Genomic DNA, 23,368 nt, shown 5'->3' on the forward strand with positions numbered 1-23,368 from the left:
ATAGCTACATGTTTCACAGCCTTCACACACCCCTCTCTGCACCCCCCAGCCATTAAGCCCCGCCCTGCCCCGCCTTGTTGGGTCGTTTCCACCAGGTCCAGATTGGATCAGAATGATAAAATGCTCCATTTCCTCCAGGTCTGCATCCTTGTCTCTCAGTCACTCATCGATTTATTTGTCCCTGAGTCTTTTTCCCTCTTTATTTTCTCCTCTGTTCCGTTTCTAATGGAGCTCGGAAACGCCAGCCAATCTTAAGCATGGAGAAGAGAGAGAAGAGTCCTTGGCGACAAATCAAAAACATCCCTTCCAAAAGCCCCGGCAGCAGAATCAGTATTCAGAAGATGTATGGGTCTGTAATACCGGCCCAGGCTCTTGTATATGGGCATGTCCTGCAGATTTGTGGACTTGTGATTTGTAATGAATTATCTGGTGAATGAATACAAAGGGAGGTTTACAAACAGCAGTCCCCCTTATCTCTGCCAGTGCAGTGTCGGACACACACACACACTCAGTAGAAGTAATGTACACACTGTCCTCTTCCAACAAGCTATACATACTGTAGTGATTTCACACAGTACTGTACATATAGGCAGGCACACAATAGATACACAAAAAAAACAGCAAACAATCAATTCACATTTTATTGTTTGCGTACTCATATTATCGCGGGTGTAGTGAAATGCTTGTGTTTCTAGCTCCAACAGTGCAGTAGTATCTAGCAATATAAAACAATACACTCAAATCCCCCCAACATATAAGAAAGGAATGAAGATATATAGAAAATATTAGAATGAGCAACGTCAGAGTTCGGAATATAAATACATATGTACCATGATACCAGTCCACCAGGGCCCTCACCTCCTCCCTGTAGGCCATCTCAAAGTTGTTGATAATTAGGCCTGTCATTGTTGTGTCATCTGCAAACTTGATGATTGAGTCATAGACGTGCGTGGCCACGAGCTTAGTGATGAGCTTGGAGGGCACTACGGCGTGAAAGGCTGAGCTGTATTCGATGAACAGCGTTCTTACATACAGTCCATTCGGGAAGTATTCAGACCCCCTTGACTTTTTTTTACATTTTGTGATGTCGTGTCTTTGGCATCATTAAACTGAAGACTTATTTATCAAATAACTCTCTGTAATTATTATTACGCGATTAAACTGATTAATCATGTAACTGTAATTAACTAGAAAGTCGTGGCACCAAGGAAAATATTCAGATTACAAAGTTATAATTTTCCTAATATAACTCTACAGAAATGTTTATATCTGATCAATTAGTCTTCGAATTAATGCTCTGTCGTTTTTAGAATGGATAGTTCAGAGTGACATTCATTCATGTCGTTATAGAATAGGTGTTTCGGTGGTTGTCGGTCTTCGCGTTCAATGATACCGAATTCCTAGCTGCAGACTAGTAATTAATATCAAAGACTTGTTCTTATTCTGTCGGTATCGATAGTCTAAGAGTTTAACCACGTGGTATGGTTAAAAGATTCAGCCATCTACTCAAACCTTAGCTTATACTCAGGTTTATGGTCTCCTCTCAAACCTTGGCCCTCTCGTTATCGAGGTAAGCTGGTCTCCAACCTTTAGCCATCTCGTAATTGAGGGAAGCTCGGTCTGGTGAAGAGCAGAAAAGGTCTTGTCCCAGGATGCCCGACCATAACTGTGCTCATGGGCGGTCCTCTGATTTAGTTAAACTTTAGTTAAACAAAGGGAATTGGAGTTTCCTTCATTAAACAGTCCAAAATCACATTACACAATTTCACAAACAGTATCATCCTCACTCATTCATCTTATACAACAATTAGATGTAAGCCTCATAACTGAGGCTATTATATAAACAGCGTTATGGTAATGTGGCCGTATTGTCTCCCATGAGTTTCACAAAATTGTACCAAACAGACCAGTTCGTAGCTGGATTCTTCACCAATCTTTTATACCTTCTCCAGAACATAAATGTTGTTCGGACCTCAAGTTCTGTGAGGTGGAAGAAATTTCCTTTGTTCTCTCTATGAAAACTCACTCTCTCTCTATACTGTGGCCATGAGGAGATAATCTCCTCCAGGAATTTACGACCTGAGGTCGCAGCAGCCTGAGTGTAGGAGACAGAGAGAGGGGGATGTTGCTCGCTGTACCCAAAGAGGGCAACGTCATGACAGTGACGTTACAGCGTTATTCTTCAATATACTCAATTGTTGATGAAAAAATATCCTTGATGAAAATCTGCTCTTACGACCTCAGACTGGGTTGAATGTCACCTTCCAACAGTACAACAACCAAAAGCACACAGCCAAGACACCGCAGGAGTGGCTTCAGGACAAGTCTGTGAATGTCCTTGAGTGGCTCAGCCAGAGCCCGGATTTGAACCCGATCGAACATATCTGGAGAGTCCTGAAAATAGCTGTGTAGCGACGCTCCCCATCCAACTAGACAGAGCTTGAGAGGATCTGCAGAAAAAAATGGGAGAAACTCCCCAAATACAGGTGTGCCAAGCTTGTAGAGTCATACCCAAGAAGACTCAAGGCTGTAATCTCTGCCAAAGGTGCTTCAAGAAAGTACTGAGTAAAGGGTCTGAAAATCATTTAATACATTTTTGAATAAGGCTGTAACATAACAAAATGTGGAAAAGTCAAGGGGTCTGAGTACTTTCCGAATTTGCTGTAGGTATTCCTCTTTTAAATTAATGTTTTTTTGTTACCATTCCTGAACCTGTGACGAGAAACAAGCTACATATGGGCAATAACAGAATAAGTGATCTAATGTTTCTTTATGCCCCATATACAGTGGGGAGAACAAGTATTTGATACACTGCCGATTTTGCAGGTTTTCCTACTTACAAAGCATGTAGAGGTCTGTAATTTTTATCATAGGTACACTTCAACTGTGAGAGATGGAATATAAAACAAAAATCCAGAAAATCACATTGTATGATTTTTAAGTAATTCATTTGTATTTCATTGCATGACATAAGTATTTGATCACCTACCAACCAGTAAGATTTCCGGCTCTCACAGACATAGTTTTTCTTTAAGAAGCCCTCCTGTTCTCCACTCATTACCTGTATTAATTGCACCTGTTTGAACTCGTTACCTGTATAAAAGACACCTGTTCACACACTCAATCAAACAGACTCCAACCTCTCCACAATGGCCAAGACCAGAGAGCTGTGTAAGGACATCAGGGATACAATTGTAGACCTGCACAAGGCTGGGATGAGCTACAGGACAATAGGCAAGCAGCTTGGTGAGAAGGCAACAATTGTTGGTGCAATTATTAGAAAATGGAAGAAGTTCAAGATGACGGTCAATCACCATCGGTCTGGGGCTCCATGCAAGATCTCACCTCGTGGGGCATCAATGATCATGAGGAAGGTGAGGGATCAGCCCAGAACTACACGGCAGGACCTGGTCAATGACCTGAAGAGAGCTGGGACCACAGTCTCAAAGAAAACCATTAGTAACACACTACGCCGTCATGGATTAAAATCCTGCAGCGCACGCAAGGTCCCCCTGCTCAAGCCAGGCCCGTCTGAAGTTTGCCAATGACCATCTGGATGATCCAGAGGAGGAATGGGAGAAGGTCATGTGGTCTGATGAGACAAAAATAGAGCTTTTTGGTCTAAACTCCACTCGCCGTGTTTGGAGGAAGAAGAAGGATGAGTACAACCCCAAGAACACCATCCCAACCGTGAAGCATGGAGGTGGAAACATCATTCTTTGGGGATGCTTTTCTGCAAAGGGGACAGGACGACTGCACCGTATTGAGGGGAGGATGGATGGGGCCATGTATCGCGAGATCTTGGCCAATAACCTCCTTCCCTCAGTAAGAGCATTGAAGATGGGTCGTGGCTGGGTCTTCCAGCATGACAACGACCCGAAACACACAGCCAGGGCAACGAAGGAGTGGCTCCGTAAGAAGCATCTCAAGGTCCTGGAGTGGCCTGGCCAGTCTCCAGACCTGAACCCAATAGAAAATCTTTGGAGGGAGCTGAAAGTCCGTATTGCCCAGCGACAGCCCCGAAACCTGAAGGATCTGGAGAAGGTCTGTATGGAGGAGTGGGCCAAAATCCCTGCTGCAGTGTGTGCAAACCTGATCAAGAACTACAGGAAACGTATGATCTCTGTAATTGCAAACAAAGGTTTCTGCACCAAATATTAAGTTCTGCTTTTCTGATGTATCAAATACTTATGTCATGCAATAAAATGCAAATTAATTACTTAAAAATCATACAATGTGATTTTCTGGATTTTTGTTTTAGATTCCGCCTCTCACAGTTGAAGTGATAAAAATAAAAATTACAGACCTCTACATGCTTTGTAAGTAGGAAAACCTGCAAAATCGGCAGTGTATCAAATACCTGTTCTCCCAGGTATTTGTGGGGCAAAAAAGTATTTAGTCAGCCACCAATTGTGCAAGTTCTCCCACTTAAAAAGATGAGAGAGGCCTGTAATTTTCATCATAGGTACACTTCAACTATGACAGACAAAATGAGAAAATAAAATCCAGAAAATCACATTGTAGGATTTTTTATGAATTTATTTGCAAATTATGGTGGAAAATAAGTATTTGGTCACCTACAAACAAGCAAGATTTCTGGCTCTCACAGACCTGTAACTTCCTCTTTAAGAGGCTCCTCTGTCCTCCACTCGTTACCTGTATTAACTTCTAGTTGCACACAATCCCGGATCCGGGAGCACCCCCATCAGTAAAAAAGCTGACTAGCATAGCCTAGCATAGCATCACAAGTAAATACTAGCATCTAAATATCATTAAATCACAAGTCCAAGACACCAGATGAAAGATACACATCTTGTGAATCCAGCCATCATTTCTGATTTTTAAAATGTTTTACAGGGAAGACACAATATGTAAATCTATTAGCTAACCACGATAGCATAAAACATTTATGAAAAATACACAGCGTACAGCAAATGAAAGACAAAGATCTTGTGAATCCAGCCAATATTTCAGATTTTTTAAGTGTTTTACAGCGAAAACACAATATAGCATTATATTAGCTTACTACAATAGCGAACCACACAACAGCATTGATTCAAGCCAACAATAGCGATAACGAATAAACCAGCAAAAGATATAAATTTTTTCACTAACCTTCTCAAACGTCTTCAGATAACAGTCCTATAACATCATATTACACAATACATATAGAGTTTGTTCGAAAATGTGCATATTTAGCGGCACAAATCGTGGTTATACAATGAGAAAAGTAGCCAAGCTGCCAACAATATGTCAGAAGAAATCTTGGGAGAGGCACCTAATCTAATCAGATGAGAGAGGCCTGTAATTTTCATCATAGGTACACTTCAACTATGACAGACAAAATGAGAAAATACAATCCAGAAAATCACATTGTAGGATTTTTAATGAATTTATTTGCAAATTATGGTGGAAAATAAGTATTTGGTCACCTACAAACAAGCAAGATTTCTGGCTCTCACAGACCTGTAAGAGGCTCCTCTGTCCTCCACTCATTACCTGTATTAATGGCACCTGTTTGAACTTGTTATCAGTATAAAAGACACCTGTCCACAACCTCAAACAGTCACACTCCAAACTCCACTATGGCCAAGACCAAAGAGCTGTCAAAGGACACCAGAAACAAAATTGTAGACCTGCACCAGGCAGGGAAGACTGAATCTGCAATAGGTAAGCAGCTTGGTTTGAAGAAATCAACTGTGGGAGCAATTATTAGGAAATGGAAGACATACAAGACCACTGATAATCTCCCTCGATCTGGGGCTCCACGCAAGATCTCACACCGTGGGGTCAAAATGATCACAAGAACGGTGAGCAAAAATCCCAGAACCACACGGGGGGACCTAGTGAATGACCTGCAGAGAGCTGGGACCAAAGTAACAAAGCCTACCATCAGTAACACACTACGCCACCAGGGACTCAAATCCTGCAGTGCCAGACGTGTCCCCCTGCTTAAGCCAGTACATGTCCAGGCCCGTCTGAAGTTTGCTAGAGAGCATTTGGATGATCCAGAAGAAGATTGGGAGAATGTCATATGGTCAGATGAAACCAAAATATAACTTTTTGGTAAAAACTCAACTTGTCGTGTTTGGAGGACAAAGAATGCTGAGTTGCATCCAAAGAACACCATAGCTACTGTGAAGCATGGGGGTGGAAACATCATGCTTTGGGGCTGTTTTTCTGCAAAGGGACCAGGACGACTGATCCGTGTAAAGGAAAGAATGGCTGACTAAATACTTTTTTGCCCCACTGTATCCAATAACGTCCCAACCGAAGCATTTCTTCATGTCTGTAAAAGTAATGGCATCCCTGGTCACCCATGTCTAGCGTGCGTGAACAGGAACTGGCAATCTGCCAGACCAGTGACTCAAATAGCTCCCATCTGGCCCCACATCACACTAGAGGCTTCATTCCACTTTCTACTGACTGTTGACATCTAGTGGAAGGCGTATGAAGTGCAAACAGATCCATAAATTACAGGGATATGAATAGGCGATGACTTTCACAGCGACCCTTTTCAGAATTTTCACTTCCTGTTTGGAAGTTTGCCTGCCATATGAGTTATGTTAAACTCACAGACATAATTCAAACAGTTTTAGAAACTTCAGAGTGTTTTCTATCCAATAGTAATAATAATATGCATATATTATGATCTGGGACAGAGTAGGAGGCCGTTCAATTTGGGCACCAATTCATCCAAAAGTGAAAATGCTGCCCCCTATCCCTAAAAAGTTAATGTAGAGACAAACGTTTGTGCATATTTTTTTTCATAAAGTTAATTTACGTAAATCGCTATTTAGCAAGTTATCTGACTAGCTAACATTAGCCAGCTAGCTAGTGTTAGGAGAATGAATTTGTAATTCGTGTTGTTTAATGTTTTAGGGACTCCTGAGAACCAGCAAACCAGGCTGTCGTCTTGTGAAACAGTTGTGAAACAGCTGTCGTCTTGTGAAACTTGTGAAACAGAAAATAATCTAGCTAGCTAAAGCATTTACTGCAAATTGAATGTACAATTGTGTAAGCTTGCCTTGCAATGCAGCTGGAGTAACATAGCTAGCTAACTATTTACTTGCTTATTGTGTAGTGGAGAATAAAAATAACTGTATGCCTATGGATGTGTAGCTAGCTACAGTATGTAGCCGATCTGTGTATGGACCCTAAAACGTTAGGTTCTGATACCAATAGCATACCAATCTATGAACCTCAGCTATCATAGTTGTTGTATCAACTTCAAATCTGAATGGCATTAATGAAGCCTATGGATAGAGTAGAATATAATAACTTTATTGTGCCAAGGATGCAAGTCCTATATACACATGTACTGTAGTTATTACCATGCATGAGATTCCCACAGTGTAGCCTGTACATTGAATATATTCACTGATCATGTACTCTTCCTGGGCAAATAAAGGTGCGGTTCAGGTATGAATGTCTGAGACATTATTTTTCAGTCATATCAAACTCCATTATTTGAATGATGCTGTGTCTGCATGTAAGTATTACAATTATACACTTCAACAGTGTTTACAACTCCTGCTCCAGGGACATCAATGATTACACATTGTAACTATGCAATAGACTAGAAACATGATTGATTTGTAATTCATATATATAGAAAAAAAACTATGCATATCTAACTCCCTTCATCTGCGTTAGTCTGAGGACACAGGATAGTATTTCAATGAGATACTTAATTTCAACCAGTGGAGAATGTGAAACGCTTTATTGAAAGAAGTTCATTATCCATGTGTTATAAATGCATTATAATTATGATAATTGTAATATTATAAATACAAGTTCAATCTTTACTTCAATGCACATATGGTGTGCATTATAAAACGAGGAAGAAAGACGAGGTGGGGAGAGAGGTGTAGAAGACAGAAAGGGAAAGAGGTAACAGTGGCAGACAACATATGATTCATGAATTACAGTGCTACCCTAATATTCTCTCAGTTCATCACAATTGCGGTGTCTCCTAACCAGCTTTGGGCCCCCAGTTGACCCAAAGGTTATCTTAAGAGTGGGTGAGGTGGCGATGACGGTACTGGCTTCCTATCTCACATCAAAACATACCTGCAGACGAGTGACAAATGGATAGAGAGAGAGCAAGATTAAGCCTTGTTTTTTTTATTCTAACACGGTCAGTCATCTTAAATCAGGAGGTGAAATGCAAAACTGACCTTGGATCATTAACTCTGGGACTACTACATCTCTGTCTGTATTTCAATGTAAAGCATCTCTTTAATAATACTTCCTGTTGACCCGACCAAGTGACATCTCACCTATGATCATGCTGTGCCCTCTGTGTCAGCCAGTTCAGATGCGGGAGGGGTTCACCAATACAGCTGATATAACCTAGAGGATTTAGGGAGAAGGGGGAGGGGGATGAAGTGAAGAAGAGAGACTGTTATTGTGTGTGTGTGTGTGTGGTCTCACCTGGTGTCCACACTAAGTGGCTACAGAGTACTTTATGCTGAAAAACAGACACATGAGGACAAACAATAGAAGATCATGTCAATAGAAGATACTGTATGTGATGCAGACACCTATCGGAGTGTACCTGAAACATTTAAATATAGAGGGCTATGTGTCTCACCACTTGCAAGGCTAACCCCCAGGGAAATCATGACTTGGCAGCAACAGATAGTCCAGTGAAAATGGCTGTGTTTATGTGGTGTAAATCTGAAAATTTGCAGCTGACATCTTAAGGGTTTTTTAATTATTGCATGTGAGACAGGTTCCATGTACAACAAGACAGGCAGAGATGGAGAAAAAGAACACAGAACAGTTTAATTACCTCTGGTTGTGGACACTTTTGCCAGCAATAAAGCTTCCACAGCCTGTTCCTCGGACAGTGAACATCTGGCAATATCTACATGTTTGACCCCTTGGTCAGCTTGCTCTCTGTAAGTAAAGAAAACAGCTTATTTTTTATAGATATGAAAACAATAACTGAGATATGACCGTTCAGTCTAAAGCAGCAGCTTTTTAGGATACGTCAATACAGCCCAGTGCTGCTTACCTGAGATGTCGTCTTCGTAGGTGTCCGCTTTGACTTCCTTTGTGTCGGAAAAAAGTTGCTTTCAGAACAAATATTTTTGATTGAAAAATAAAAAAAGGTTTTGCTCTCGACAAAAAGACACAAATGTACCTCCATAGCATATAGCAATTTGCCTGTGAATAACCACACCTTCATACAAACGTGCTACTGTATGCAGAATTCTTGACGCACAACCGAAGCTGTTGCCATATCCTGCCAGCACGCCCACATGCGAGCCACTCGAGCAGAATGATGACGCGTGGAAGAGGGAAAGGAATGAGATGGGAACAGCAATTTGTTGAAAGTTGAGGAGGAGGGCTAATAGCTGAACAATAGACTATTCAACCTTTACCAAAGAATAGTCTAATAGCCGAGCTAGGTGTGAAATCCCCCCCCCCTCCTATCACAGACCAGATTTGCCCTAACGACCAAGGGGTAGCTTGCTACTCAATGTAATAAAGTAATGACTTTTCAAATAAGTTACCTTACACGTTATGTTGGCTGACAATTTGTTAGCTACGCTGTCCTTACGAACCACATAGCTTATCATTACAGCAGTATGTACCGGTATGTTAGCTAGCTACCTAACGTTTATTGACATGATTATTCCCGTCATTCTTAGCTAAATGGTATAGTCGTTGTGCTTTCTCAATGGACATTCGGGTGCTTTCGTGAATTCGCTCTGGCTTTCTATAGGCTGAACAACAGAACGAGTCAAAATTCACCCAAGGCTGAAAAACGGCTTCAGAACGTTGGCTAAACTGGAACACTAGCGTGAGCCAATAGCATATTAATGGAATCGAACAGAGCCTGTTTTGACTGGAGTGATGCTTAGAATACCATAAAAAAATGTATCTCTTTTTATTTTACAACTACAGTCTGTTCTTTGGATGAAACTGGGAAAAAGGACTTGTGTAGAAAGTAAACATCCGCACCTCGATGGTGTCAACTGTGCTTATGTCTGCGAAATGAAAAAGTAGGGAAATTTTTTTAACTTCTATTTCTGGTCTAGCGATCGATGACAAACGAGCTCGCTGCCCAGACTTACATAATTACAAAGAGGAGATTCTCCTGATTAAAATGGTGCCCGTGTAACAGTTTTGCTTCCGTCCCTCTCCTCGCCCCTACCTGGGCTTGAACCAGGGACCCTCTGCACCCATAGACAACAGCCACCCTTACCCATCGCGCCACAAAAGCCGCGAACAACTACTTCAAGGTCTCAGAGAGAGTGACGTCACCGATTGAAACGCTATTAGCGTGCACACTGCTAACTAGCTAGCCATTTCACAATGGTTACACCCAGCTTGAAATAAAATCTAAATATACACATTGCAAGATATTTGGCGAAATATACAGACATGCCTATATTTCCCCCGTAGGAAACAATGGGAAGACCGCAGAGTTCCAATATTATTTTTGTTGTTTACATTTTGTTGTTTACATTTGAACTATAAATCAATGTGAGCAGGTCTCATTGCCAACAATAGCGAATCAGGCATTGTGACATTGAACAATAAGCTGGGAATAGAACGTTCAGAAGGCGAGTTGGTGCCACGGTGCTCAATAGATCTAAAAGGAGCTTGCAGGGTGAAAAATGCACTGAAATAAGGCCTGTTTTTTCGCGATTACTTCAATACGACGGCAAGCAGCTACGAAATATGGTCATATTATGTAACTGGGCTCCACGGCGGATGCAATGAACTCGTTTTTATCTCAAAAGAACGTTGTTAAAAATTGCATGTGTCCAGCCTACTATCTACACGGATTTCAGAGCACTCTCGTCTGAGTGTACAAGAGCGCACAATAATTACTTTACGAGCGCTCAACACCCATTGAATATGGCTGGTGTCCGTAAACGTCGGGAAAAAAAGCTTAATTCAATTGTTTCCAGCAGCACATTTACGTCACCAACGCTCTGGTTAACACAAAACTGCCTTACCAGCTCTGCTAGGGCGAGTAAAATGGTCAGAGTGGTCTCATTTGTGTCTGGAAGTAGCTAGCCAAAGTTAGCTTGGGTGCTTGACCGCCGTTGTGAGGCCAGAATGCTCAAATCAACCCTACTCCTCGGCCTGAACGTCCAGTGTGCGCTCCGAGGGCGAAACGGTCTGAATTTACAAACGGACAATTTTTCTATGAATGGAAACACCGTAATATTAATCATATAAATTAAGCCACATTTCTTAAAATCGATCCCATATACTATGTTATTACAAAAAAAGGTTTTAAATTCTCTGGTAATGCCAATACGGAATACTATCAAATGCTTCTCAAAGATGCCCTCTGGTGGTCAAACTAGCAATAACTTGCAGTAACAGAAGAAATGGCTGAGAATGAAATGACGTGCCACAGAATGCTGCAGCAGCATGCAGCAGGGTGTGCCTCAGTATGACGCAACTTTTAAAGGAGGAACCACTGCACCTGCTCTGTTACTTACTCTATTTCCTTCATTAGTCTAATCTCTTTTGACCTAAACTCCTTTTATTTTAATGATGAGTATTGTACATTTAAAAGTGTCCCACACAATAAGGGGATCTGTTGTACCTACAGTACCAGTCAAGAGTTTGGACACACCTATTCATTCAATGGTTTTTCTAAATTTTTACCATTTCTAAGAGCAAACCAGATGGGATGGCGTATCGCTGCAGAATGCTGCGGTAGCCAGGCTGGTCAAGTATATATCCACTAGTTCTAATGTATCCATGATATTCGTGATCTCCTTAAGTGCTTGAGGGTGATAGTTTGTAGTGTCTTTTCCTTTACGATCCTTTGAGGTACATAAAACAGTATTATAATCTCCCATCCTAATAATAGATTCATTCGTTGCTTGTGAGATCATTATATACAGTATATTTTCAAAGAATTGTGGATCATCATTATTTGGCCCATATAGATTAATTAGCTAGATCTGTTTTTGGTCTAGCATATTTAAAAGGATCCATCTTCCTTGAGGATCTGTTTGCCCAGTTTGCACAATCAGATCAAAATTGTTGTTAATTAATATAATCACCCCTTTTGAGTTTCTTTGCCCATGACAAAAATATATTTCTCCCTCCCAATCCTTTTCCCATCCAACCTCCTTTATATTTGTAGAGTGAGTTTTCTGTAAACAATAGATGTTATACGTATTATTTATATTTTAGCCAGATAAAAGTTGATCTTATTTTTTTATGATCTGCTAAGCCATCACAATTGTAACTGGCTATACTTATTTCCCCGCTTACCATAAGATACCTAAGTTTCAGTCTTACTCACGTCAGCCACGGAGAACAAGAGCTCACAGTCCTCGTGAGTGGCAGTGGTCCGCATCGGTGGCACTGTGTTATCCTCGAAGCGGGCGAAGAAGGTGTTTAGCTTGTCCAGGAGCAAGTCGTCGCTGTCTGCGACGTGGCTGGGTTTCTCTTTATAATCTGGGATTGTCTTGTGTCCCTGCCACATAGGTATTGTGTCTGAGCCGTTGAATTGCGACTTCACTTTGTCTCTGTACTGACGTTTTGCCTGTTTGATTGACTTACGGAGGGCATAGTTGGACTGTTTGTACTCGTCCATGTTCCCAGTCACCTTACCGTGGTTCAATGCATTGCTTTCAGTTTTGAACGAATGCTCCCATCTATCGATGGTTTTTGGTTTGGATCATTTCTATTCGTCACAGTGGGAACAACATCCTCTATGCACTTCCTGATTAACTCAGTCACCGAGTCAGTGTATACATCAATACAATTCTCAGAGGCAACCCGGAACATATCCCAGTCCGTGTGATCAAAACAATCTTGAAGTGTAGATTTTGATTGGTCAGACCAGTGTTGAACAGTCCGTACCATGGGTACTTCCTGTTGGAGAGGGAGAGGACAACAGACAAGATCTGCTCCACAGGTCTATGAGAGGCTTTGAGATGTATTAAATGGAGCGGGAGCTGAGTGGAGAACAACTATCTAATTTCATTTTAATGCGCTGAGGGTTGTGGTGTTGCTTTGCAGGCTCTCGCCACGCATTGATTACAGACTTTAATAGGTTTCTGTATCAACAGCAGTGACCTGAGCTGTTATCTAGCCCACTCTGCATGATCTATCACTAACACACACTCACTGAATTCAGGCCGCTACGTACACACACACACACCAATGGTATTAGCAATTTATGTTCTCGCAGCCCAAACTGCCCAATCATGTCTGCTAAGTAATTTAATTCCTTTTTAAAGAGAGAGAGATGAGTATGAGGTGGAGGGAGGAAGGGAGGGATGGAGGGAACATAGCGGAGGGAGGGAGGGATGGAGGGAACATAACAGAAAGATGGAGGGAGGGAGGCAGGGATGTAAGGGACATACAGTACTGTAGCAGAGAGGGTGGGGTGGAGAAGTGCTGCAGCAGCGATGAAATAGATTTTTACAGTGTAGTGCAGCGCTATCAATTTGCAAAGGGAAAACAAAAACCAACAACAAGCAAAACCCCAAACCAAAATGAACAACAGGGTGGATGGTGTAGAAGTGCTGCTGCACTGGCTGTTTTAACACAGAGTGTAAACGACACAACAGACAGAGAGAGGTTCAGATGAACATACATAACCCGAGTGGTTTACAACTGGCCTCCGAGAGAGCGAATAGGTAGATCACCTTCTCATCTCCTTCTCCCCTCCTTTGTCTCCTACTCTTACCCTATTTTCCTCTCCTCTCCTGCTACCCTCTTCCTCTCCTCCTCTCCTCCTTTCCTCTCGTTTATTTGTCTCCTCCACTCCTCCCCTTCCCTCCCCTTTTCTCCTACCCAATGCAACAACAGGAGATAGAGAATCAAGGTGAATAAATGTCTGAGTAATGGCCAGAGGTATTTTACCCATTGTTTTTTGGCAAGGATCACGCCATCGGGCCATATGCCAGGATGTCTGAGTGACAGTGAAGGGCATAGAGACAACGACCGAGAGAGAAGAGTAATATTCCACTGTAGAGAGAGAGGAAGAGGAGGAAGAGTAATATCACTGTAGCGATAGGAGGGAGAGTGAGGGAACAGGCCAAAGAGGGAGAGAATATAGAGAACTTCTGGAGAGGAAGTTGGGGACTACAAAGCGACTGGCTGTAATGAGAAAAATAAATAGAAGACTGGAGAAACAAATAGAGGCTGGGTAAAGAATGGAAATTGGAGGATGAAAGAGAGAGAGAGAGTTAGAGGAAGAGAGGAAATATAAAAATTGGTGTAGTGTAGCCTACACGAGTCACTGCCCTTCCACACTCCTGTGCCACTCTCCTCTCTTCCCCCTTCTTCCTTTCGTTCTCTCCATCCGTTTCTCATAAATCGTCTGTGCATTTATTTTGGGCCTCAGGGGAGAGAGTGAAGGATAAAGAATAAGAGCGGATCTGTCAGTGCCTCGTAAAAGCCCACTGCCTAATAAATAACAGTCTGGAATGAATTAGGAGATTAAATCATCACAACTCGTTAATGCCGGTGCCACAGCGCCAGATGAAAAACTCACCACATCGTTCTGTTTGTTCGCTAGTTCTGCTCGCTCCGTATTTAGCCCTAAGGCTTTGGTAATGTCTGCTGGTGTGTTTGTGTGGATGTGTATTGTGTGCTTTGGTTATGGGTTGGTTTTGGATGCATTTTTTCCCTTTGTTGCATTTTGGGTGATAACAGTACATCAGTTATTTTGTATCTTTCTCTGCTAATGGTTGTGATGGTTCTGATGGGTGTAATGGTTGTGATGGTTCTGATGGTTATAATGGTTCTGATGGTTATAATGGTTGTAATGGTTGTGATGGTTCTGATGGTTATAATGGTTGTGATGGTTCTGATGGTTATAATGGTTCTGATGGTTATAATGGTTGTAATGGTTGTGATGGTTCTGATGGTTGTAATGGTTGTGATGGTTCTGATGGTTATAATGGTTCTGATGGTTATAATGGTTGTAATGGTTGTGATGGTTGTAATGGTTATAATGGTTGTAATGGTTGTGATGGTTCTGATGGTTGGTTGTGATGGTTCTGGTGGTTATAATGGTTGTGATGGTTGTGAATGGTTCTGATGGCTGTAATGGTTCTGATGGTTCTGATGGTTGGTTGTGATGGTTCTGATGACTGATGGTTGTGATGATTGTTTGTGATGGTTCTGATGGTTCTGATGACTGTGATGGTTGTGATGGATGTGATGGTTCTGATGGTTCTGCTGGTTTTGTTGGCTTCACAGAGACAGAGGCGAGGCCCGGGAGACATGGGGAACCTGGAACCAAAGTCCACTCCAACCCAGGGAAGAGGAGAACAGAGGAGGGTGAGTTCCACATCATCAGCCATTCACACTGATGCAGTCAGTCTGTCCTCGGTTGAGAAGTAATTTTAATCGGCATGTGGGTGAAATAAAAGAAAACAGAAATATTCTGTAAACTGAAATCTCTCTTTCAGGTGCTGTTTAGAGCTTTTTAGGCTGTGTCATGACTTGCCAGTAGAGCTTTCAGGTGTTGTCTCTCTCTGTGAGTGTGTGTGTGATAACCTCAGCCCACGGCTGTCATCTGTGGTAGATAAACTAGCAGTGTAGCTAATTCTCACTGGAGGATCAAAGGAGTTGTGTGATAGCGTAGGCTAAATGTAGCATGTTAGCCAAGGCTAACATGAAAGCAGTAGGATGGTGTATTAGCGGAAGCTAACATGAAGGTAATAAAGTAATGTGTTAGCCAAAGCTAACATGAAAGCAGTATTATGGTGCGTTAGCGGAAGCTAACATGAAGGTAGTAATGTAGCGTGATAGTCAAGGCTAACATGAAAGCAGGGGCTAATATGGAGAATTAAAGGCTCAGTGCAGTCAAAAACGTGATTTGCCTGTCTTTTATATACAGTGAGCTCCAAAAGTATTGGGACAGTGACATTTTTGTTGTTGCTTTGACTCTTTACTCCAGCACTTTTGAAACAATGAAATGACTATGAGGTTAAAGTGCAGACTGTCAGCTATAATCTGAGGGTATTTTCATTCATATCGGGTGAACCTTTTAGAAATTACAGCACTTTTTGTACATAGTCCCCCAATTTTAGGGGACCAAAAGTATTGGGACAAATGTACTTGTATGGGTTTTAAAGTAGTCAAAAGTTTAGTATTTGGTCCCATATTCCTAGCACACATTTAAAATCCAAAGTGTTGGAAGATAGAGCCAAAACAACAACAAAAATGTCACTTTTCCAATACTTTTGGAGCTCACTGTATATTTCCACACTATGAGGTTGGAATAATACTGTGAAATTGTGAAAATTATGATTATGCCCTTTTAGTGTAAGAGCTGATGGTGGGATGGAGTTTTGGCATGCCAGGTGACATCACCAGACAGTAAATGAGTTAATAGGCCAATAAGAAAGATTGTTCCAAACCTATCTGCAAATAGCAGCTAGTTTTCAGTTTCCCTCCCCACTCAGACCACTTCCAGACAGCCCAAGACAAATTCTTGCTTGAGAAATTGCTCTTTGTTAAGAAACTATTTTTGCTTATTTTGGACAATTTTGTTTTGAAAACAATCACAGTAAGGTACTTAATTGTTACCTAGAAATTATTTGATATTGAGATAAAAATGACTGCACTGCACCTTTAAAGTAGCACAAACTGGCGCAGGCAAAAATCCTCTTAGCAGTGTGGAGTGTTTAGCATGTAATAACATAGGGAAAGAATCTTTCAGATGTGACATTTGTATCGTATGGTGGCTTAGCGTGGGCTGAGGTTCCCTAAGCAACCTGGTGTAGGTACAGTGGGCTGAGGTTCCCTAAGCAACCTGGTGTAGGTACAGTGGGCTGAGGTTCCCTAAGCAACCTGGTGTAGGTACAGTGGGCTGAGGTTCCCTAAGCAACCTGGTGTAGGTACAGTGGGCTGAGGTTCCCTAAGCAACCTGGTGTAGGTACAGTGGGCTGAGGTTCCCTAAGCAACCTGGTGTAGGTACAGTGGGCTGAGGTTCCCTAAGCAACCTGGTGTAGGTACAGTGGGCTGAGGTTCCCTAAGCAACCTGGTGTAGGTACAGTGGGCTGAGGTTCCCTAAGCAACCTGGTGTAGGTACAGTGGGCTGAGGTTCCCTAAGCAACCTGGTGTAGGTACAGTGGGCTGAGGTTCCCTAAGCAACCTGGTGTAGGTACAGTGGGCTGAGGTTCCCTAAGCAACCTGGTGTAGGTACAGTGGGCTGAGGTTCCCTAAGCAACCTGGTGTAGGTACAGTGGGCTGAGGTTCCCTAAGCAACCTGGTGTAGGTACAGTGGGCTGAAGTTCCCTAAGCAACCTGGTGTAGGTACAGTGGGCTGAGGTTCCCTAAGCAACCTGGTGTAGGTACAGTGGGCTGAGGTTCCCTAAGCAACCTGGTGTAGGTACAGTGGGCTGAGGTTCCCTAAGCAACCTGGTGTAGGTACAGTGGGCTGAGGTTCCCTAAGCAACCTGGTGTAGGTACAGTGGGCTGAAGTTCCCTAAGCAACCTGGTGTAGGTACAGTGGGCTGAGGTTCCCTAAGCAACCTGGTGTAGGTACAGTGGACTGACATGCTCTCAGTAATGTTGTGAGCATAGACAATTTAATTTTAAACATTTAATTAGATTACATTTATTTTATTTCTGGAATGTAAAATATGCAGTATTTCATCTAGTGGACCTTGCACATACACTACCATTAAAAAGTTTTGGGTCACACAGAAATGTGCTTGTTTCTGAAAGAGGGAGGCCCCGGTGCACAACTGAGCAAGAGGACAAGTACATTAGACTGTCTAGTCTGAGAAACAGATGCCTCACAAGTCCTCAACTGGCAGCTTCATTAAAAAGTACCCGCAAAACACCAGTCTGAACGTCAACAGTGAAGAGGCGACTCCGGGATGCTGGCCTTCTAGGCAGAGTTGCAAAGAAAAAGCCATATCTCCGATTGGCCAATAAAAATAAAAGATTAAGATGGGCAAAAGAACACAGACACTGGACAGAGGGACTCTGTCCCGGAGTCGCCTCACTGTTGATTATTGTCAGTGAGGCGTCTCTGCATTGGCCTAAATAAACCAGGAAGTAGAATCAAATATGATTTTGCGCTGTTCTGTGAAGGGAGTAGTACACAGCGTTGTACGAGATCGTCAGTTTCTTGGCAATTTCTCGCATGGAATAGCCTTCATGCTCTTCAGACGAAGAGCAGGAAGGCTGCCGTTACAGCCTGTAATCGAACCCACAAATGCTGATGCTCCAGATACTCAACTAGTCTAAAGAAGGATAGTTTTATTGCTTCTTTAATCAGGACAACCGTTTTCAGCTGTGCTAACATAATTGCGAAAGGGTTTTCTAATGATCAATTAGCCTTTTAAAATGATTAACTTGGATTAGCTAACACAACGTGCCATTGGAACACAGGAGTGATGGTTGCTGATAATGGGCCTCTGTACGCCTATGTAGATATTCCATAAAAAATCTGCCTTTTCCAGCTACAATAGTAATTTACAACATTAACAATGTCTACACTGTATTTCTGATCAATTTGATGTAATTTTAATGGACAAAAAATGTGCTTTTCTTTCAAAACAAGGACATTTCTAAATGACCCCAAATGTTTTAACGGTAGTGTATCTCACCAGTAATATCTGCTTGTGTGTGTATGCTAACATGAAAGAGATGCCTTTTAGCTCCCGGCTCTCGTGGTTCTTCAGAAGCCTATCTGTCAGATGCTTTACACAGAACATGGCGGAGAATACTTATCAGGCTCATTTATTTTTGCAGGGTTCTTTGAATTTCAGGCCTTTACATGGCTATCCTCTATCCTGCTTGTTTCACTACAGGGGGGCGGGCTAGACACTAATGACTAGAACATCCCGGTCACGACCATCTTTAATCAGAGGGTGTGTGTGTGTGTTTGGGTGTGTGGAGTGGGATATGGGGGTTGTGTGTGTGTGTGTGTGTGTGTGTGTGTGTGTGTGTGTGTGTGTGTGTGTGTGTGTGTGTGTGTGTGTGTGTGTGTGTGTGTGTGTGTGTGTGTGTGTGTGTGTGTGTGTGTGTGTGTGTGTGTGTGTGTGTGGTTGTGTTGTCTTCGCTTCTGTCTTTTTCCTGGGTTACCTTTGTCTTGTGAATTGACATTCAACCGATATCACTCAAAGGCTTCAAAGACAGGAGAGAGAAAGTCCCTAATGGGTTGGAACAGACTGCTGCATGTGGTATACACTCAAACAAATGGGTCAGTTATTCAGTTATTCACACACACAGACACACAGACAGACAGACACATGGACAGACAGTGAGACTGCAGTAAAGTGAGGCATGACAGAGAGAAAAATAAGGAAGGACATAGACAGAACAGGCAGACAGGCAGACAGACGAACAGACAGAATAGACAGAACAGACAGACAGACAGACAGAACAGAACAGACAGACAGAGACAGAACAGAGGAGCAAATCCAAGACCTTGTTGAATATTTGATTCTACTTCCTGGTTTATTTAGGCCAATGCAGAGACGCCTCACTGACAATAATTGGGCTTTTAATATGGATGACCTTTCACCCCACTCCACTCCTTCCAGAGAGAACGATTTTTTTGTCTTAAAAAATACCTTTATTGGCCCAATAGCTACATAATTAAAATACAAACATTATTTAATTTTAATGTACCAGGAAAGTTAGAACCAAGCTCCCCTCCCTGTCCACTGTACTGTACATAGAACACGCCGATGCCCCACACCCCTACAAAAAAACTGACAGTTCACCAGTGCCTTCAGAAAGTATTCATACCCCTTGACTTATTCCACATTTTGTTGTGTTACAACATGAATTCAAAATGGATTAAATAGATTTTTTTCTATCACCCATGTACACATAATACCCCATAATGACAAAGTGAAAACATGTTTTTAGATTATTTTTGCAAATTTATTGAGAATGAAATACAGTAATATCTAATTTACATAAGAATTCACACCCTTGAGTCAATACATGTTAGAATCACCTTTGGCCGCAATTAAAGCTGTGAGTCTTTCTGGGTACGTCTCTAAGAGCTTTGCACACCAGGATTTTGCAATATTTGCACATTATTAATTTAAAAATTCTTCAAGCTCTGTCAAGTTGGTTGTTGATCATTGCTTAACAGCCATTTTCAAGCCGATTTAAGTCAAAACTGTAACTAGGTCACTCAGGAACATTCAATGTCGTCTTGGTAAGAAACTCCAGTGTATATTTGGCCTTGGGGTTTAGGTTATTGTCCTGCTGAAAGGGGAATTTGTCTCCCAGTGTCTGTTGGAAAGCAGACTGAACCAGGTTTTCATCTTGTATTTTGGCTGTGCTTAGCGCTATTCCGTTTCATTTTATCCTAAAAAAACTCCCTAGTCCTTGCCGATGACAAGCATACCCATAACATGATGCAGCCACCACAATGCTTGAAAATATGAAGAGTGGTACTCAGTGACGTGTTGTGTTGGATTTGCCCCAATGCTTTGTATTCAGGACAAAAAGTTAATTGCTTTGCCACATTTTTTGCAGTTTTACTTTATTGCCTTGTTGCAAACAGGATGCATGTTTTGGAATATTTTTATTCTGTACAGGCTTCCTTCTTTTCACTCTGTCATTTAGGTTAGTATTGTGGAGTAACTATAATGTTGTTGATCCATCCTCAGTTTTCTCTTATCACAGCCATTAAACTCTGTAACTGTTTTAATGTCACCATTGTCCTCATCGTGAAATTCAGTGTGGTTTCCTTCCTTTCCGGCAACTGAGTTAGGAAGGACTCCTGTATATTCGTAGTGACTGGTCTATTGATACACTATCCAAAGTGTAATTAATAACTTCACCATGCTCAAAGGGATATTCAAGGACTGCTTTCATTTTTACCCATCTACTAGTAGGTGCCCTTCTTTGCGAGGCATTGGAAAACCTTTCTGGTCTTTGTGGTTGAACCTGTGTCTAAAATTCACTGCTCGATTGAGGGACCTTACATATAATTGTATGTGTGGGGTACAGAGATGAGGTAGTCATTCAAAAGTCATGTTAAACACTATTATTGAAACAGTGTGTGTCCATGCAACTTATTATGTGACTTGTTAAGCACATTTTTACTCCTGAACTTATTTAGGCTTGTCATAACAAAGGGGTTGAATACTTATTGACTCAAGACAGTTCAGCTTTTCATTTTGAATTATTTTGTGAAAAACAAAAATCTACTTTGAAATTATGGGGTATTATAGGACAGTGACACAAAATCTCAATTTAATACATTTTAAATCCAGGCTGTAACACAACAAAATGTGTAAAAAGTCAAAGAGAAATAGACCCTGCAAGAGATAGAGAGAGAAAGAACCCCCCCCCCCAAAAAAAGTAAACAATCATTCCGGCCAGATTTCATAATGGCTGCTGACCAGTGCTCTGCAGCTAGAGTGATGTGGGAGCCAGAATGGCGGTGGCTGAAACCCCAGCACTGTCTCTGGAGGAAAAACATACAGCCCGAGTCAGAATGGCCTCCGGCTCACAGCTCTGCCATAGCTCAGCCACTCTGCTCCTGTTGAACACATGGCAAATGGAAACTGGAGGGCTCAGTGGGACACAGGCAGTGATTCCAGATGTTGCCTGCCACAGCGCTTTGGGTGCGACCCCTGTTGACTCCTACTTCTGTGTGTTGCATCCCAGACAGTATGTCAGCCTGCTGCTCTTTAATAGGAAGCTCTCCCAGGGTGCACTGCTGTGTTGTGACTGGAACTAGATGGGCATGCGAAGAGTCAGGGCCACGGCCACTTAACACCAGGAGGGAGGACAGATTGCAGACAGACAGATAAAGAGACAGGACAAACAGCATTATTTGGCACGTTCAGACAAAGAGACAGACAAAGAGGAATAAGGAAAATATATTCCAGAAGCAGACATGAAGAGATGTGTGTCACTCACACACAGACATATTCAGGGGGACATGGATTTATAGTTTATGTACCGACACACATGCAGGCACATACACTCTTAGAAAAAAGGGTTCCAAATGGGTGCTTCGGCTGTCCCCATAAAATAACCCTTTTGGGTTAAATAACCCCATGTAGAACCCTCTGTAGAAAAGGTTCTACCTGGAACCAAAAGGGTTCTTAAAAGTCAAAAATAACCCTTTTAGGTTCTAGATTGCAGTGTACAAAACTGCAACTGCAAGTGCACTACACACTCACACACGCACACACGCACACACACCATGGATCAGATAAATGGATTGCACTCTGGAGAGAGAACATCAGATGTTGGCAGCCATACAGAAAACACAACCTCGCTGGGCAATTATATCTGACACTGAGGAAAAGGCTATGGTCTGAACACAGCCTACGCAGACAGGTCCTCATCTTGCATCAGTGTGTGTGTTCCTGGAGAATTTTTATATTAAAGGATGACTAGAAGAGTCAGGAGTCAGGTGTTAAGCTGTCACAAACACTCACACACGCACAAACACACGCACGGAAGAGGTAATTGGTGTGTGTTCTGGGGTCACGTTATTTCTCTAAAGGTAGTTGTAGAGAGCTGAAGGATCGTAGATCCAAGCTCAGTGTGTAATAAGAACACAGCTAACCTTCCCTTTCACTGCAACACTTACAGTCAAACAGCCTTCACTGAGCCTTCACCCAGCCTTCACCGAGCCTTCACCCAGCCTTCACCGAGCGTTCACCCAGCCTTCACTGAGCCTTCACCCAGCCTTCACTGAGCCTTCACCCAGCCTTCACCGAGCCTTCACCCAGCCTTCACTGAGCCTTCACCCAGTCTTCACTCAGCCTTCACCCAGCACTGGAGCCCAGACTAAAGAGCTAGTCAGAGCCAGGGGTCTACACGTTGTCTTCTCGTTAAGACAGTAAAATACCTCAACTCAACTATTAATTTGTGAAACGCTGTAACGCTCCCTTCACTCACTCTGACCCACCCTCGCAAGACCTTCTAGGTAAATGACATCATCCGTTCCTATAAGATTCGCTGCCCTTTGACCTTGTGTGTTTACGGTCCACACAACAAGGGTGGTTATTAGAGTTGTGCGGTATCCAGATTTTCATTTCGTCATACCGTATTTTTCTCATCACAGGATTTACAGTATTACCGGTTTAGTACACAAGGGGTCACTAAAAACACTAAAAAGCCCATTAAGTGTCTATTACCAGATTTCTAACAACATTAGCACAAGTAATAAAACATTTCCATAGAGGCTAATAGCTAAATATGCTAACGAGCACAAACAAAAATAAATGAAATGCCAAGACAGGCAATCCAGCTCATAAAGTTATACATATATAGGTGTAGAAGGTTAAAATGATGTTGAATAATATTAAACTACATTCATCAATCTGACTATATGGCTTTAGGGCATAAACGTATACCGATGAATCGAGCCAGCTTGCAAGTCTACGCATCAACACTCAGATACTATAATTAC

The 23,368-nt window shown here is 42.1% G+C and overlaps 1 protein-coding gene and 1 long non-coding RNA gene across 2 annotated transcripts in view; one reads left to right on the forward strand and one right to left on the reverse strand.

Moving 5' to 3' along the window:
- The window catches only part of LOC139581361 (testican-1-like), a 493,855-nt gene that overhangs the window by 281,217 nt on the left and 189,270 nt on the right, over positions 1–23,368 (forward strand). The window contains exon 4 of the mRNA XM_071411024.1: positions 15,208–15,288. Coding sequence (XP_071267125.1) covers positions 15,208–15,288 — 81 coding nt within the window. The remainder of the gene's footprint in view (positions 1–15,207; positions 15,289–23,368) is intronic.
- Positions 7,709–9,249, reverse strand: LOC139581362 (uncharacterized). Its single transcript, XR_011676209.1, has 4 exons — positions 9,023–9,249; positions 8,798–8,904; positions 8,283–8,355; positions 7,709–8,073 (listed from the first exon to the last, which is right to left on the reverse strand). It is a non-coding gene; the product is annotated as an uncharacterized lncRNA (long non-coding RNA).

The sequence above is a fragment of the Salvelinus alpinus genome, chromosome 7, assembly GCF_045679555.1.
Source record: "Salvelinus alpinus chromosome 7, SLU_Salpinus.1, whole genome shotgun sequence".
Classification (NCBI taxonomy): Eukaryota; Metazoa; Chordata; class Actinopteri; order Salmoniformes; family Salmonidae; genus Salvelinus; species Salvelinus alpinus.